Source organism: Neomonachus schauinslandi, chromosome 6 (genome assembly GCF_002201575.2).
Source record: "Neomonachus schauinslandi chromosome 6, ASM220157v2, whole genome shotgun sequence".
NCBI classification, from domain to species: domain Eukaryota; kingdom Metazoa; phylum Chordata; class Mammalia; order Carnivora; family Phocidae; genus Neomonachus; species Neomonachus schauinslandi.
In genome coordinates this window covers 137,769,593-137,782,798 of record NC_058408.1, presented here as the reverse complement: position 1 = coordinate 137,782,798, position 13,206 = coordinate 137,769,593, and the positions used below count along the sequence as shown (strand labels likewise).

General features: G+C 51.3%; 2 protein-coding genes across 5 annotated transcripts in view; one reads left to right on the top strand and one right to left on the bottom strand.

The window, feature by feature from the left end:
- LOC110589285 (nebulin related anchoring protein) overlaps nt 1–6,597 on the top strand; it is a 70,008-nt gene extending 63,411 nt beyond the window's left edge. For 3 of the 4 annotated variants that reach the window (XM_021699811.1, XM_021699812.1, XM_021699810.1), the window contains 4 exons: nt 3,143–3,250; nt 4,447–4,758; nt 5,529–5,658; nt 6,243–6,597. In XM_021699811.1, the coding sequence (XP_021555486.1) occupies nt 3,143–3,250; nt 4,447–4,758; nt 5,529–5,658; nt 6,243–6,349 (657 nt within the window). In that variant the 3' untranslated portion in view covers nt 6,350–6,597. Of the gene's footprint in view, nt 1–3,142; nt 3,251–4,446; nt 4,759–5,528; nt 5,672–6,242 lie in introns of all 4 variants that reach the window. The other variant, XM_021699809.1, reaches the window with a different exon arrangement.
- Nucleotides 6,519–13,206, bottom strand: part of HABP2 (hyaluronan binding protein 2) — a 32,208-nt gene continuing 25,520 nt past the window's right edge. Inside the window, exons 10-13 of the mRNA XM_021699813.1 lie at nt 12,087–12,229; nt 11,200–11,334; nt 9,691–9,836; nt 6,519–7,081 (exon numbers count right to left, since the gene is read on the bottom strand). Of these exons, the coding sequence (XP_021555488.1) occupies nt 6,917–7,081; nt 9,691–9,836; nt 11,200–11,334; nt 12,087–12,229 (589 nt within the window). The 3' untranslated portion in view covers nt 6,519–6,916. The remainder of the gene's footprint in view (nt 7,082–9,690; nt 9,837–11,199; nt 11,335–12,086; nt 12,230–13,206) is intronic.

Below are 13,206 nucleotides of genomic sequence, written 5' to 3'. Positions count from 1 at the left end.
CTTCCCTCGCTGGGCCTCAGTTTCCCCAACTGGAAAATGGGATGGAGCTGGGCAGACCAATGCCTGTGGTTCCTTCCGGCTTGAAAATTCTGTTTCTGGGCGTGACGGCCAAGACCGCAGTCAGGTGCTCCCCCCGCCCTGGCAGGTGTAGACACCTGCTCCGTTTCTTTCCTGGACACGTCTCCTCAGTCCCCAGAGCAGGGTGACTTTGGAGGCACGGTGGCACTTTCTCGCCGCACAATTGTCATCCATCGGGTACAAACACGAGCGGCTCCTTTGTGCGTGAGGCGGTGGCCTCCACACTTCTTTTTCCCTTAGATGTCTGCCCTTTGCGTGCATAACCAAGATGCTGTTTCCTAAACCCGGGCTTGTTGTTAGCGGGGGTTGGAGGCCCCTGGTTGTAATAGAATAGGCTGCTGCTCGGCCAGCAAAGCTGTGATCCAGGGATAACAGGTAGGCAGGCGGCAGAATCAAAAGCCGCTGTCAGATCAGAATCACACAGGCTGAGTGTGTCGGCCTGGGGCCGCGCGGGGCCTCCCAGAGTCCGGCCATTCTTCCCTCCCTGGCCTGGCCATTGTATCCTGGGGCTCCGTGCAGATCAGCAGCTGCTCCCGCGCACCCCAGAGGTGGCTGCCTCGCAGGGGTCGGCAAGAGGCGCCTTCTAGTTAGCGTGTGTATTAGTTTGTTGCGTTTGTAAAGCCCTGTGGGATCCCACGCAGTGAATGCGATGGTGCTTTGTAAATATGAGTTATTATGACCATTTGAGGCTTTTGAGGGATGTGCAGGCGATAATTTTAGAAGAGCAGCTCGGGTGGGCTGACCTCCATCTGGGGGAAGCGGGACCTCCCCCTCAACAGAGCTGGGACAAAACATCCATCGTATTAGTGCTTCGAGGATGGGGGAAGGCCGGGCCTCCATGGGCCGCATGATTGGAGGCTCAGAGCCCTGAAAACTGGGGTAAAGCTGCCAGTCCATTTGGGGCCCGGCTGAAGGAGGACGGCCACCCTGGGCTGGTGACAGAGCATCTTTTGGCTCACGAGGGATGCCAGTCTGCAGAGTCCCAGAGCTGAAATTAGCCGCCAGGGCATGCGGATATGGAGAACTCATGAACCTCTTTTGAAAGAGCACTTCTTCGGGGGCGTGGAGAATGCACACAATTGGATCAAGTGCTCTGTGAGGAAGATGTGGAGGGAAAGTGACCTTCCTGGGCAAAGAAAGCCATTGAGATGTGTAAGGCAGCCGAAATAACTAAAAATCAAATGACTCTAATGTGTGAGGATGAGGACAAAACTGCACCCACTGTGATAAAGAAGAGGAACGCCCAGGGTTCCAAATCAAAGAGCCTACGGAATCTAAAGGCTCCCAGTGGCAAGGCAGAAACCTCAACAGAATAAAAAAAAACTCAGGGAGGAAGTGATCACAATCAAGCAAATAGTATACAGGGAGAAGGAATGGGAGAAAGGGGAGCCGGCGCCTTGGAGAGAACCCCAATTTCAGCCACGCTCACTAGGTGACCCTCCGTCGTAGAGGCTCAGAAGCTGGGGTGCATTGGACCCCAGAGTGGGGTGATGTCGGAGTTTGGTGCTGAGGAAAGTTTGGCGCCGTTACCTAGCCAGATCCAGTGTGGAGGCCCTTTGTAGGAAGGGGCCAACTGTCCCCTTCCCAGGGGATGCTAAGGGCTTGGACTCTATTTGCTGTATATACTGCTATTTGTGGGGCCACCATATCAGGGAGCGTAATGCTGAAGGTGATGGTCGCTCTGTCATTATCTGAATGTTTCTCCCCGTCTACCGATCCCTCCGTCCTGCCTGTTCCACTCGGTGGTGACCCAGTAAATGGAATCCTTGGGGCCATTTGTGACCCATCAATTAGGCCATTACTCCAACAATTATTGACTCTGTATTTCTAGGCCCCTGAACACAGCAGGTATTTGGCTCGTGGTTGGTGACATTGGATGTTGGAGTTGGAGGCGATGATGAAGGTGAAGGTGATGGATGGCAGTACGTACCAATGTGGAGCTCTGCCATGCCTGACTCCTTCTCGTGGGCCCCTCTGCTTCCAGGCCCAGTTGCGCGGTGGTGCGAGGCACTTCGCTTTTTTATCTGCCATCCCTCCTTTGCTTAGTTCCCTCAATGCCCTGTAGAACGGGGCCTCGGCCATGACCTCTGTTTCCAAGTGACAAAAGCAAGGTTCTTCCGGGGCCTCCTGACCTGCTGTGGCTCTTGGAGTGAGTGAGCCGCCAACTCGGTCTGGGGCTGTCACTTTGTCGTCTGCTGTCGATGTGCCTCACCCGCTGTGCCCCTTCTCTGTGGCTGGATAAAGGACAGCCCTCCACTGGGATCTCCAGATGCCTCCTTTCATGGAGCCATTCCCTTATGCTGAAAAAAAAAAATATTAGCTACATGAAGGCCTGGGAGATTTTGATGCTCTCTCGGGTATGTGGGTCTACCTGAGGACCAAGAGAATGTGATTACAGACTCCCGGAGGCTGTGCGAGAACACCTTCAAAAGGGAAAAAATGAAAGAGGAAGATGTGAAATACATGGGTCAGGAACTCAGTCAGGTTCTTGGCAATCAATTTAATTCAGGTGAAGGCTCTTCCCTCCGTGTGGGCACCAGGGGTGTGCCTATGGGAGGCGGCTCGCTTCATAGTGCTGGTGTGGCACAGCTTTAGAAGTAGCCGAGGGGCCCCCGGGGCGTCATTGGAGCTAACAAACTCATGGGTGCCAGGACCCAAGGAAGAGTGCTTTCAGCATGAGGGAAGAAGCAGAGTTCTTGAACTTCGAGTTCTGGCATCTAGAAGCTGCAAACCGAGGCACTGAAAGCGAATGCAAAGACAGGAAGGAGTGGGGGGGTGACCTCTGGTCCCAACAGGATATAGCAAAGGAGCCAGACTCACAGACCACAGGCCCATCAGAGCAAGGTCTGATGCTCAGGCCAGGAGCTTAGAGCTGAGCCCTTCGTGGCCAGCCCCACCAGTCCCAGAGCTTGGGGAGGTCCTCGGGACAGATGTGGGGCCATGGCTCTGTCCTTGGACACCTGCAGGGCGGAGGGTATGTGTTCATTCCTGCTCAGAACTAACAACATGCCAGGTGTGGAGTTCTCACTCCCTGCTCACTCATTTCTCTGTTTTCCCCATCTAGAAAGCCTACAGAAACTCTTGGGAACAGACCCGGGCTGGCGGCTATGACTTCAGGCTGGATGCCATCCCATTCCAGACCGCCCGGGCGTCCAGGGAGATCGCCAGTGACGTAAGACCTCAGGCTCTCACTCCCTCTCTCACTTGTGGGTTTGACTGCTTTTCCCAGTTCTGTTGAAAAACAAACCACCAGGAACCCAAACTGAACAAGTATTTCAAATGAAATTAAAAATAGGCCTTATTTTCTAGAACCTTAGCCAGAAATTTCAGATTGGGGAGGACACTCTTAAAAGTTGACATATGTGTGCCTAGAAGTGAACTAACATTTGACTGATGTGTCAATCCACAATAAAGGGACTTCTAGCTGAAGTGCAGCGTGACAGGGTAGAAAGAGATTGAGCTTTTTCCTTAGATTGCTTTTGAATCCAAATCCTGGCTCAGTCACTTAGGACGCGGCCATGTGGTGTTGGGCAAGTTGCTTACATCCTCTGAATGCAGATTTCTACATCTGTGAAATAGGGATATAATTTTCATCTCCTAGGATCAATGGAGGACGGAAAACAAAATGGTTTACATTGTTGTGCAAATAACAGGTGTTTAAAACATGGCAGCCATTTTTATGGAAGAAGAAGGTAGATCATGGATCACTCATGAATACCTTGTATCTGCCCACAATCAGTCCAGAAATCAAGAACAGGCATTTAGAAACATTTTTAGCAACTAGCTGTTGTGACAACAAAGCCTGTGCCCAGTGGACTCGTCTGGAGCAGGGCTGGTTTGGGTGTTACCACTACATACTAATCAGATGCAGTAGAACCACCTATGGGACTTTGATGGATTGGAAATTTAAAAAGCAAAACAAAATTAATCTGATCCTTCCCTAGAGATGGTTTGAGGAACCCTGGACGGGGCCCCTGTAAGCCGGGAAGAATCAAAGGAAGAGTGGCTGCTGAGAGAGGCTCTTCCTGTTGTATTATTCATTACAGCAGCCTTAATACCCATAGCCGCCACTCGGTGGGCATGAACCTGAAGCTCAGCCCCCATCTCGCTGAATCCTCTCCGTGTCCGGTGGGGTGGAGGCTCGTTCTCCCATTTTATCAGGAGGGGAAACTGAGGCTCAGAGAGACTCAGTAACTGGCCTCAGGCCACACAGCTAGAAGGTAGCAGAGGGAGATCTAGATCCGAGGTCTACCTGAATCCAAAGCTGTGCTCTTACCCCGTCATTGAACTTCTGGCTGAGAATCCTGTGGGCTGGCCTGGGAGGGGAGGCTGGCCCCCGCGCCCCACCTCTGCTTCTCTGACCTGCAGTTCCGGTATAAAGAGGCCTTCCTGCGGGACCGGGGCCTGCAGATTGGTTACCGCAGTGTCAACGACGACCCCAGGATGAGGCATTTCCTCAGCGTCAGCAAACTGCAGAGTGACAACGAGTACAAGAAGGACTTTGCCAGGACTCGGACCCAGTTCCACAGCTGCCCGGACCAGCCCGGCTTCCTCCAGGCCAGGAGGAGCCAGCAGCTAGCCAGCGACCTGCGCTACAGGCAGCCCCCGGCCCAGCCCACCTGCGACCCCGAGCAGCTGGGCCTGAAGCACGCGCAGAAGGCCCACCAGCTGCAGAGTGATGTGAGCCGCCCGGCTGAGACCCTTCCTCCGCTGCCTCGGCCATCACGCCGCATCCCACGTGACCCACATGACCTTTTGGGGGGTGGGGAACTGGGCTGAGACAGAATCCGGGAGACCTAACACCACAGTGCCAGAAGGAATAATAATTGCAATTTATGGAGTCTTTACCGTGGACCAGGCTCGGTGCCAAATGCTTTTCCAAGCATCGTGCCATGTAGCTCCCACAGCAGCCCATTCCTGCCCCATTTTACAGATGAGGAACCAGAGGCCTGGAGAGCTTAGGGAACCGACTCAAGATCACCCGGCAAACAGGTGGCAGGCCTGGGATATGAACCCCATTTGGCTTGATGTGAGAGCTCAAGCTCTTGATGGTTCTGCCATACTGTTTCTGAGAGGTCTTAGCAGTTACCTGACTCAGTCCTTGCACTTTCCCTGGGAGGCAGCTGAAGCCCAGAGAAGGGAAATGGCTTTTCTGAGGTCACAGAGCGAGTTGAGGTGGGAGCTGAGACTTGAACGGATCCTCCCCACCCTCTGCCCCCAGTGTGGCTCCTGTTACTTGAGTGGAAAGATGCAAAGCCCAGCGACATGCCAGCCCAGATCACAGCACATCGGGCCCTCTGTACCAGGGAACCTCTGTTGGGGAGGAGTTTGCCCCCCTTGTCCTGACTTTACTGACAAGGGCATGTGCTCCATCCCACAGAGGCCACACTGTGGCCAAACCACCCCAGACCCCACTGACCTCTTCCTCTTGCTTCCCTCTGTCCCCTAAGGTCAAGTACAAATCAGACTTGAACCTGACCAGAGGTATTGGCTGGACACCTCCCGGCTCCTACAAAGTGGAAATGGCTCGGCGGGCGGCGGAACTGGCCAAGGCGAGGGGCCTGGGTCTCCGGGGGGCTTCTGTGAGTAGCCAGCCGCAAACCCACCCCAGCCGGCAAGGCCGTGGGGGAAAGGCAAACTCATTGTTTCTTTTCAAACTTTATTTTTGGCCAAAGGTCAGCTGGCTCTAAAGAAGTGTGAAATGCAGCTAGCTGGAGCAAGGCGCCTAATTTCATGGGTCTGAGATGACCAGGCGGATGACACCCGGGTTAAACTTCCTGCGGGGTTTTCTCTGAAGTCACAGCCATTAGTTGCGCGGAGACAAGCCTACCGGGGCCCCTTCAATCACGGGCCACGGCCGCCCAGGCTGTGCTCACCGCTAGCTCGTTACATCTGCAGGAAGGGTCAGGGACTCGCTGGCTGCAACAGTCTGGGTTTTGAACGCTACTTTGTTCAGAAGAAAGACGCCACGTCTAAATGAGAGATTGGCTTTGCTTCTTTCTCCTTCTTGCCTCGAGGATCCTTTCTCTTGGGGAGAGTGGAGGAGGGGAAGGGCAGGGGAGGGGGAGCATTTGAAATGCTCCCAGGGCATCTGAGGCAGCTCATCCTGTGGGAGCCGGGCGGAAGCTTCATTCTGACTCAGGGAGGTATGTTTGATTTCTGCAGGGGGGGGCCAGAGGCTGTGGAGCCTGCAGATAATCAGAGGGGGGACGTGAACCCAGATGCCACTGAGATTCTGCACGTCAACAGGAGGAAGGCTCTGCCGTTGTGAGTGAGCAGCGTCCACCCACGACTCTTGGGAAAGAGGCTCAGGAGGAAATGTGCCCACCGGAGACATGCTTCCCTTCGAGCAAGCTGAAAAAGCTATGCACCAGCCCATCCCCGAGCCGCCTTTACTAAAACAACGACTCTCAGAAAGCCACGGAGAATGTTGTATTTTTGGTCCCCCGTCTGATCCTAGACATGGGTGGCCAGTTCTGTTGCGTTCCTTGGGTGTCTGGGATGAGGAATAAAGATGTAAAGGTGACTCCCACTGGCTCTGGTTGTTCTGAAATCCCACGTTTGCAAATGTCTGAGGTGAAGGTGGTCTGTGATTTTCTTGAAGGGAAGCCAACAAAATATCTATTGGGTTGATTCTGGCATGTGTTGGGTTACCCATGAGGCAGCCTGATAAAGCGGTGGACATGCTGGTCCAGGGCGCCCCAGGCTGGGTGGCTGTTGTCTCTGCTCAGAGCATGGACACTCGGCTGTATGGCCTCCTGGGGGCTCCCAGGGCGTCCAGGGCTGCCCATGAGGCCTGGCCTTGTCTGGGTGGTCAGGACAATGGTCAGAAGACACCTTAGAAACTATCCTCCTTTTGGATGGTGGCTTTGATCCAATTCAGGAATTTGGTAACTTGGGTGTAGACTCCTGGCTTCTTCCCACATTCCAGGCCCCAGCTCACTATCCCATAGACATAGTAGGTGCCATTCTTCTCACAGGTCAGAGGGCCTCCAGAGTCACCCTAAGGGAAAAAAGACACATGAGTTCAGCTTTGTGAATCAGAATACATTCAGAGACACCCTCCACCTTCCATGAGGAGATGCCAGGGGGCGATGGGGTGACATCGCCCCAGTGGGTTTCTCTGGAAAGTGGAGGCAGGGCTCTTCTAAAGCCTTCTCAGACACAGAGCTCTGAAGGGAGAGAAGTGAATACCACCATAGGCCCCTGAGTCCATGAGGGCTTGGCAGAGAAGGCACAGGACTGGACCCCAGTGCTGTGGTCACAACCCTACTTCCACACTCTTACTCATGACTCGTAGTCACACAGCGAGTTCTCAGGGGCCCCCAACTTCCCATTCCTGCAGGGTCGGGGGGGGCGGTACCCTGTTTGGATAGAACCCTCCCAGGACCCACAGGGCACACACAGGGTGGGAAGGACGGGGCTCAGAGACAGCACAGCCTAGATGTTCAACGTGGTCTATGGGGTTAAATCTTCTTGGTTCCAAACCAGGTTGGTGGATGCTCGCCAAGTGGGCCTCAGTTTCTCACATGGTGAACTGTGGAGGGCAACAGACCTCCCCCAACCCTGCCCTGGCTCCTGTGCAGATTAATCTTTGTAAAGTACATAGAACAGTGCCTGGTTCATATTGAGCCCTAGCTAAGGTGGCAGGAGGAGGATGGTGAGAAGGGGCAGCTCTCACCACGCCCCACTGCTCACACCCGGCAACTGAGAGGATTTACAGCGAATTGTCTCTTTGAATCTTAGCCACACCTTAGGATTTTATGCATACGTTCTTTCTTTCTTTCTTTCTTTTTTTTTTTTAAGATTTTATTTATTTATTTGACAGAGACAGAGACAGCGAGAGCAGGAACACAAGCAGGGGGAGTGGGAGAGGGAGAAGCAGGCTTCCCGTGGAGCAGGGAGCCTGATGTGGGACTCGATCCCAGGACTCTGGGATCATGACCTGAGCCGAAGGCAGCCGCTTAACGACTGAGCCACCCAGGCGCCCGCATACGTTATTTCTTATTTCGTTATTACAGATTAGGCACCCGAGATTGGAGAATTATTTCAGTGTAATGAACTGAATGTGTTCCCCCCAAATACTGACGTTGAAACCTAATTCCCCAATGTGACGGTCTCAGTGGGTGGGGGTTTGGGAGGAGATGAGGTGGGGCCCTCATGCATGGGATTAGTGCCCTGCTGAAAGGGACTCCACAGAGGTAGCCCCCTCTTTCCCCCGTGTGAGGTCACAAGGAGGAATCGGCTGTCTGTGACCCAGGAGAGGGCACCCCCTGGAGCCTGACCACACTGACACCCTGATCTAGACAGCCAGCCCCCAGAACTGGGAGAAATACATCTGTGCTGTTTAAGCCGGTCTATGAGGATTTGTTAGAGCAGCCCGAGCTGACGAAACAATTCAGTGATTGACAAAAGTCACGGAGTGGAAGAACCAGGATTCAAACCTGTGACTGTTTCCAAAGCCTGCAAGCGAAGCCCTTGAAATACCTAGAGGACGGAATGATCTGTTTTCTTACTCATCTTCCAGGGGCTTCAGACAAATCACACCCATCAGCCCACGACCCTCCTTGAGGAGGTGGATCTCTGCAGCCCCTTGGGAAGGGACAGAGGGTCCCAAAAGAGCCACAAACCTTAGAGAGAGTGACGGTGACTTCCCACCCCAGCTCGAGGCCGGCAGGTCATTGTTGGGCCCATTTGTGAGGGGGGAGCTGAGGCTTGAGTGTGTCCACACTGGGGTTTCCAAGACAGTTGGGTGATTTATGAGGACGTTGGGCAGAAAATTCTAAACTTAGGTGTTCTTGGGAGTCTAGGAAGGACGTCTCCTGTGAGATGTGACCCCTACAGAGAGAGAGAGACCACGGGGCCTGGTCTCTGACTTGGGGTAAAGGCTTGATGTCACTTCAGCACCAGTAGATGGAGCCTCCCCCATCTCCCTGTCCTGCAGCCTTGGAGTCACCACAGGCCTCTGTGGCTTGGGGTCCCCAAAAGTCCTAGACTGGGTGGGGGGGGGATGTCAGGCAGGCTGAGGAACCACTCAGCCACTTAGTGTGCTAGGGCTGAATCCCCACCCCCATCTCTGTCTCTCTCTCTCTCTCTCAAGTACACAGGCACACACATACGGATCCTGATGCTTAGTTACTATTACGAATTCTCTGGGCCTGTCATCTTTCTCCTTCTAGCCACTGGTCCTTTGGAGAGCTCCTTGTTGGGATTTTCAGCCATGCTGCCCAGTACTGAGGCCAGAAGCACCATCTTCACGTTTAAACACAGTGAAGCAAATCTCCGCTCTGCCACTCAACCAGCCAGGCGCTATGGGCCAAGATCATTTCTCCAAGCATCTATGACTTATGATGATGACATCCCCTTCACCAGTGTCATGAGAATTAACTTAGACAAGGCAGGCAAAGCGGCCACTACAGTTACAATGCTGGACCCTCCCAGATGGATGTGGATGCCAATCTGCCAGAGGACAAGCATGCCTGCCTGTGCCTTAGCTTTATGGCAGGTGGGCCTCCGAACTGGCCTCCCAGCCAGGGGCTCTCAGTCTGGCCTCTGCCCAGTGTAAGCTCCTGCCCATGTCTCCTTCTCCAAGTGCCGTTTGGAATCTCTGACCTGGCACGAGTCTTTCCCAGGCTTCTGAAGGTTTCCTGCACAAATCATGCTGTCATCGATCATGTGGTCATAGAGTTGGTGGGAGTTGCACAAAGCATTGGCAATCAGCTTGACCTTGGCATCCAGGAGCTGGCGGGATCCTTCCCCTGTGGGGTAGAGAAAAGAAGTCACCACTGTGGGGACCCGGAGGACATGTGTCCCACCAGAAGATGGTGGGGGCATTGGTAAGAAGATGGCCACAGATCTGAACTCAGAAAGGAAGGTTTTTCCAGGAGATGGGCAGAGGGGCCTCATCTTTCAAGGATGGAGGCTCTTAGCCTCCATTCTTCCCCATAGTTTTATAGACCTTCTGTTCTGTGCTTATCACAGTGGAGCAGAATCATTTATTCCCTCTTCTGTCTCCCCAGCTAGACCATCAGGTCAGAAGGGTAGGGATAGTGTCTTAAACCATTTTTTAAATTTCCTAGCAGAGGGCTGGCACACAGTAGATTCCTAATGATGGATGCAGTGCCCCAGTTGCTCCTCTAGATTACCTACTTCCCAGAGCAGAGATTTCTTCCCTTGAGGATCCTCTGTTCTGCTCAATGTGCTCTGGTCAGCATGGTGATATTGAAAGGTTTAGGTGCATGACAATGAAGATCCCTATGAAGACTGGCCTCTGGCTAACCCTAGATCTGATTAACCTGAAATCTTCTTTCCCAAAAGCCTTCTGACAGATTTGTGTATTACATTTCATTTTCTTCACGAATACAGGTCTATTTAAAGTGTTTCTTGCTTTCCATTATTAAGGGCAAGATTTGGGGGGGAAGAGAGATCTATTTTGAGTATTTGAGAAAGACTTGAAATACGCCTCTGGATTTCATTTGTTAGAGAATATAATCTTGTCAGCACATGAGGAAATGGATCCTGTGGTTACTTTTTTAGATAAGACCGCATCCTAGAGACAAATCAATAGCTTGGTTTAAGAAAATTTATAGAATGCCTACAATGTGGAGACCCCTGAGCGAAGCACTCCAGGGGAAACAGATAAACGAACGCAGACCCTGCCCTCCAGGGGCTAAGTGAATATCTCCATGGAATTCTATCAGCTCCTATTATCATGATTCCAAACCTAGGAGGTAAGTGTGGTTATGGAGAAACTAAAACTCAGCTGTCCAAGTGACAAAGCCAAGAACCCAACACCAGTCTGTCTGATGCCAAACCCATCTTCTTTATAATCTATCCTCTTTCCAGTCTACCAAGGGAAGGAGAGCGATCTCTGTGGATACAGGATCAATGCTTGATGGAAGTCAAGGTAGGGGACAGGGACAAATAGAAAGATCAGGGAAGTCTCCTTGGAAGTGATGAGATTTATCTAGAGATTTAGCCATAAGGCAATCTCTTCCTTTTTGTAATGCACCTTCAATGGAACACTGATTCTAAGTTCAGAAGGGATGTTGAGTTTGACCCCTTTCTTCTCTAGTTAATGCAACTCACCTGGGTCTCAGGAGAATGCAGGGCCAGACTCACCTGTTTCTGTCACACCCCAGCCAGAGATGTGGCACTCAGTCCCAGAGGGGAAAACACCATGGGGCAAACATACAGTCTTCACATATTTGGATTCCAAAGCACAGTGACCATCCACTGGCTTCAGCTTGAGCAAAGCTAGGTAAGGAGAGAAAGAGGAAATGAATGATGATATCCTCTCTGTCATTAGCTTCAACTTGATCAGGAGGTAGACATTGCAAAGCCCCACTCCCAGTGCCTAACAAATGAATGCCTTGCTCCTTGGCTACTGCATTCTTTTAACTTCCAGCTGGGGAGGAGTCACACTTCAGGCTGAGCGTAATATCAAAAAATAATAGTGGAGTTTGAAATCGTTTATAGTCCATTTTTTTAAAGAACAGACTTCAAGAGGGAAAAGAAAGATACTGAGGAAGGAGAGAGAGTGACAGATCCTAGGAATGGAGAGCTAGAGTACACATTGAGCAGCCGGCAGCTTAACATCATTGCGTCTACATCCGAGCACCTACCAGATGCCAGATGTACATGGGGACACATGCACATCAAGTCACTTAACACACGGGAAGCTGAGTGTTGTACACCAGCGTATCCATTTTATAGAAGAGGGGCTGAGGCTTGGAGAAGTGAAGCCAGCTAGTAAGGGAGGGAGCTGGGATTCAAGGCTGAGTTCTTTCCACAATACAGCCTTGCTAGCACCTCTTCCCCTCATTTATCGATAACATCAACACAGACCTTTAAAACTAAAGGGCTCTGGAATAAATTCTCTATCTTATAGAGTCTATGAGGGACCAAAAAGATAAAAGCACCTTCTAGAACCAAACCTCAGCTTTCCATCAGTAATGAAATCTACCCAGGACAAGACCCATGGGAGATCCACCATAGAGGAGACTTGCCAATATCATTGTGGGGAATCTCTTCTCTTTCATTATAGTGGCTGTACTTGAAAATCTTCTCCACCCCGAATCTCTGCTCATGGAATTCTGTCTTCTTCAGGTCCTGGTCCCCTAACACCACTTTCAGATGTTTGGTTTTTATGCTGCAAGGGAAGGTAAGATGGTCTGGTATTTGAGAGACTGAAGTTAAGCCCTGGCTTTGTTCCCAGTGAGCTATGACCTTGGACAAATGACCCGACCTTCTGCAGCCTTGGCATCCTCATTTATAACTGTCATCTTGCTCACAGAACTCTGCTGTGTGGTCCAAGTAAGAAAATGTGAGGAAACATGGTCTCCAAATGCAAGCTGTAACATGTATCCCACATTTCCTGAGAGACCTCCCGTTCCCCCTGGGATTTGCTGAAGAGCAGCCAATTAACTTCTTGAACAACTATTCTTTGTGGAGGCTAGTGTTTGCATGTTTGAATCCCAGAAGAAGTTGTTTAATGATACTGGATAGGAAGACCTTCAAGGCTGCCACCAAAACCTGGGCTACATGGGACAAGCTCTGACCATGAATTTGGGGAACTCAGGGGAGTGGTGGTAATTCAGGTGCTCAGTAGGTGCTGGCTTCTCTAGGCCAAATAGGAGTCATGGCTGAAGACACACAACACCAGGAGGTTCATAGTAATGGCATCAGATAGGAGCATGCTATTTTTCTCTGTTCAGGGCAAGACTGGAGAGGTTAAGGAAACAGGTCAGTCTGGGTTCATATCCCATTTACCTATTCACTTTCCACATGACTTTACGCAAGGTGCTAAACCTTCCCAAGACCCAGGGTCCTTGTTTATGAAATGAGAATAACAATCAACTTTTTCACTGCACAAATATTTACTAAGCACTTGTTCTGTATGAAGACTTGCACTGGGCATTGGGTATATTACAGTTAATAAAAGTAAAAATCTCTGTCCTTCCTCAACTTGTCTTCCAGTAGATAGTGTTCAGGATTAATTGTCATAATACACGTAATGCCCATGGTAAGCCTTCTAGACATGATAGCTCTTTTCCATCTGGTTTTAAGGAGCCACTCCTGCTCTTAGAGCTAGATCAGCCCCTCTGATCCTGCCAAAGTCACCAAAAT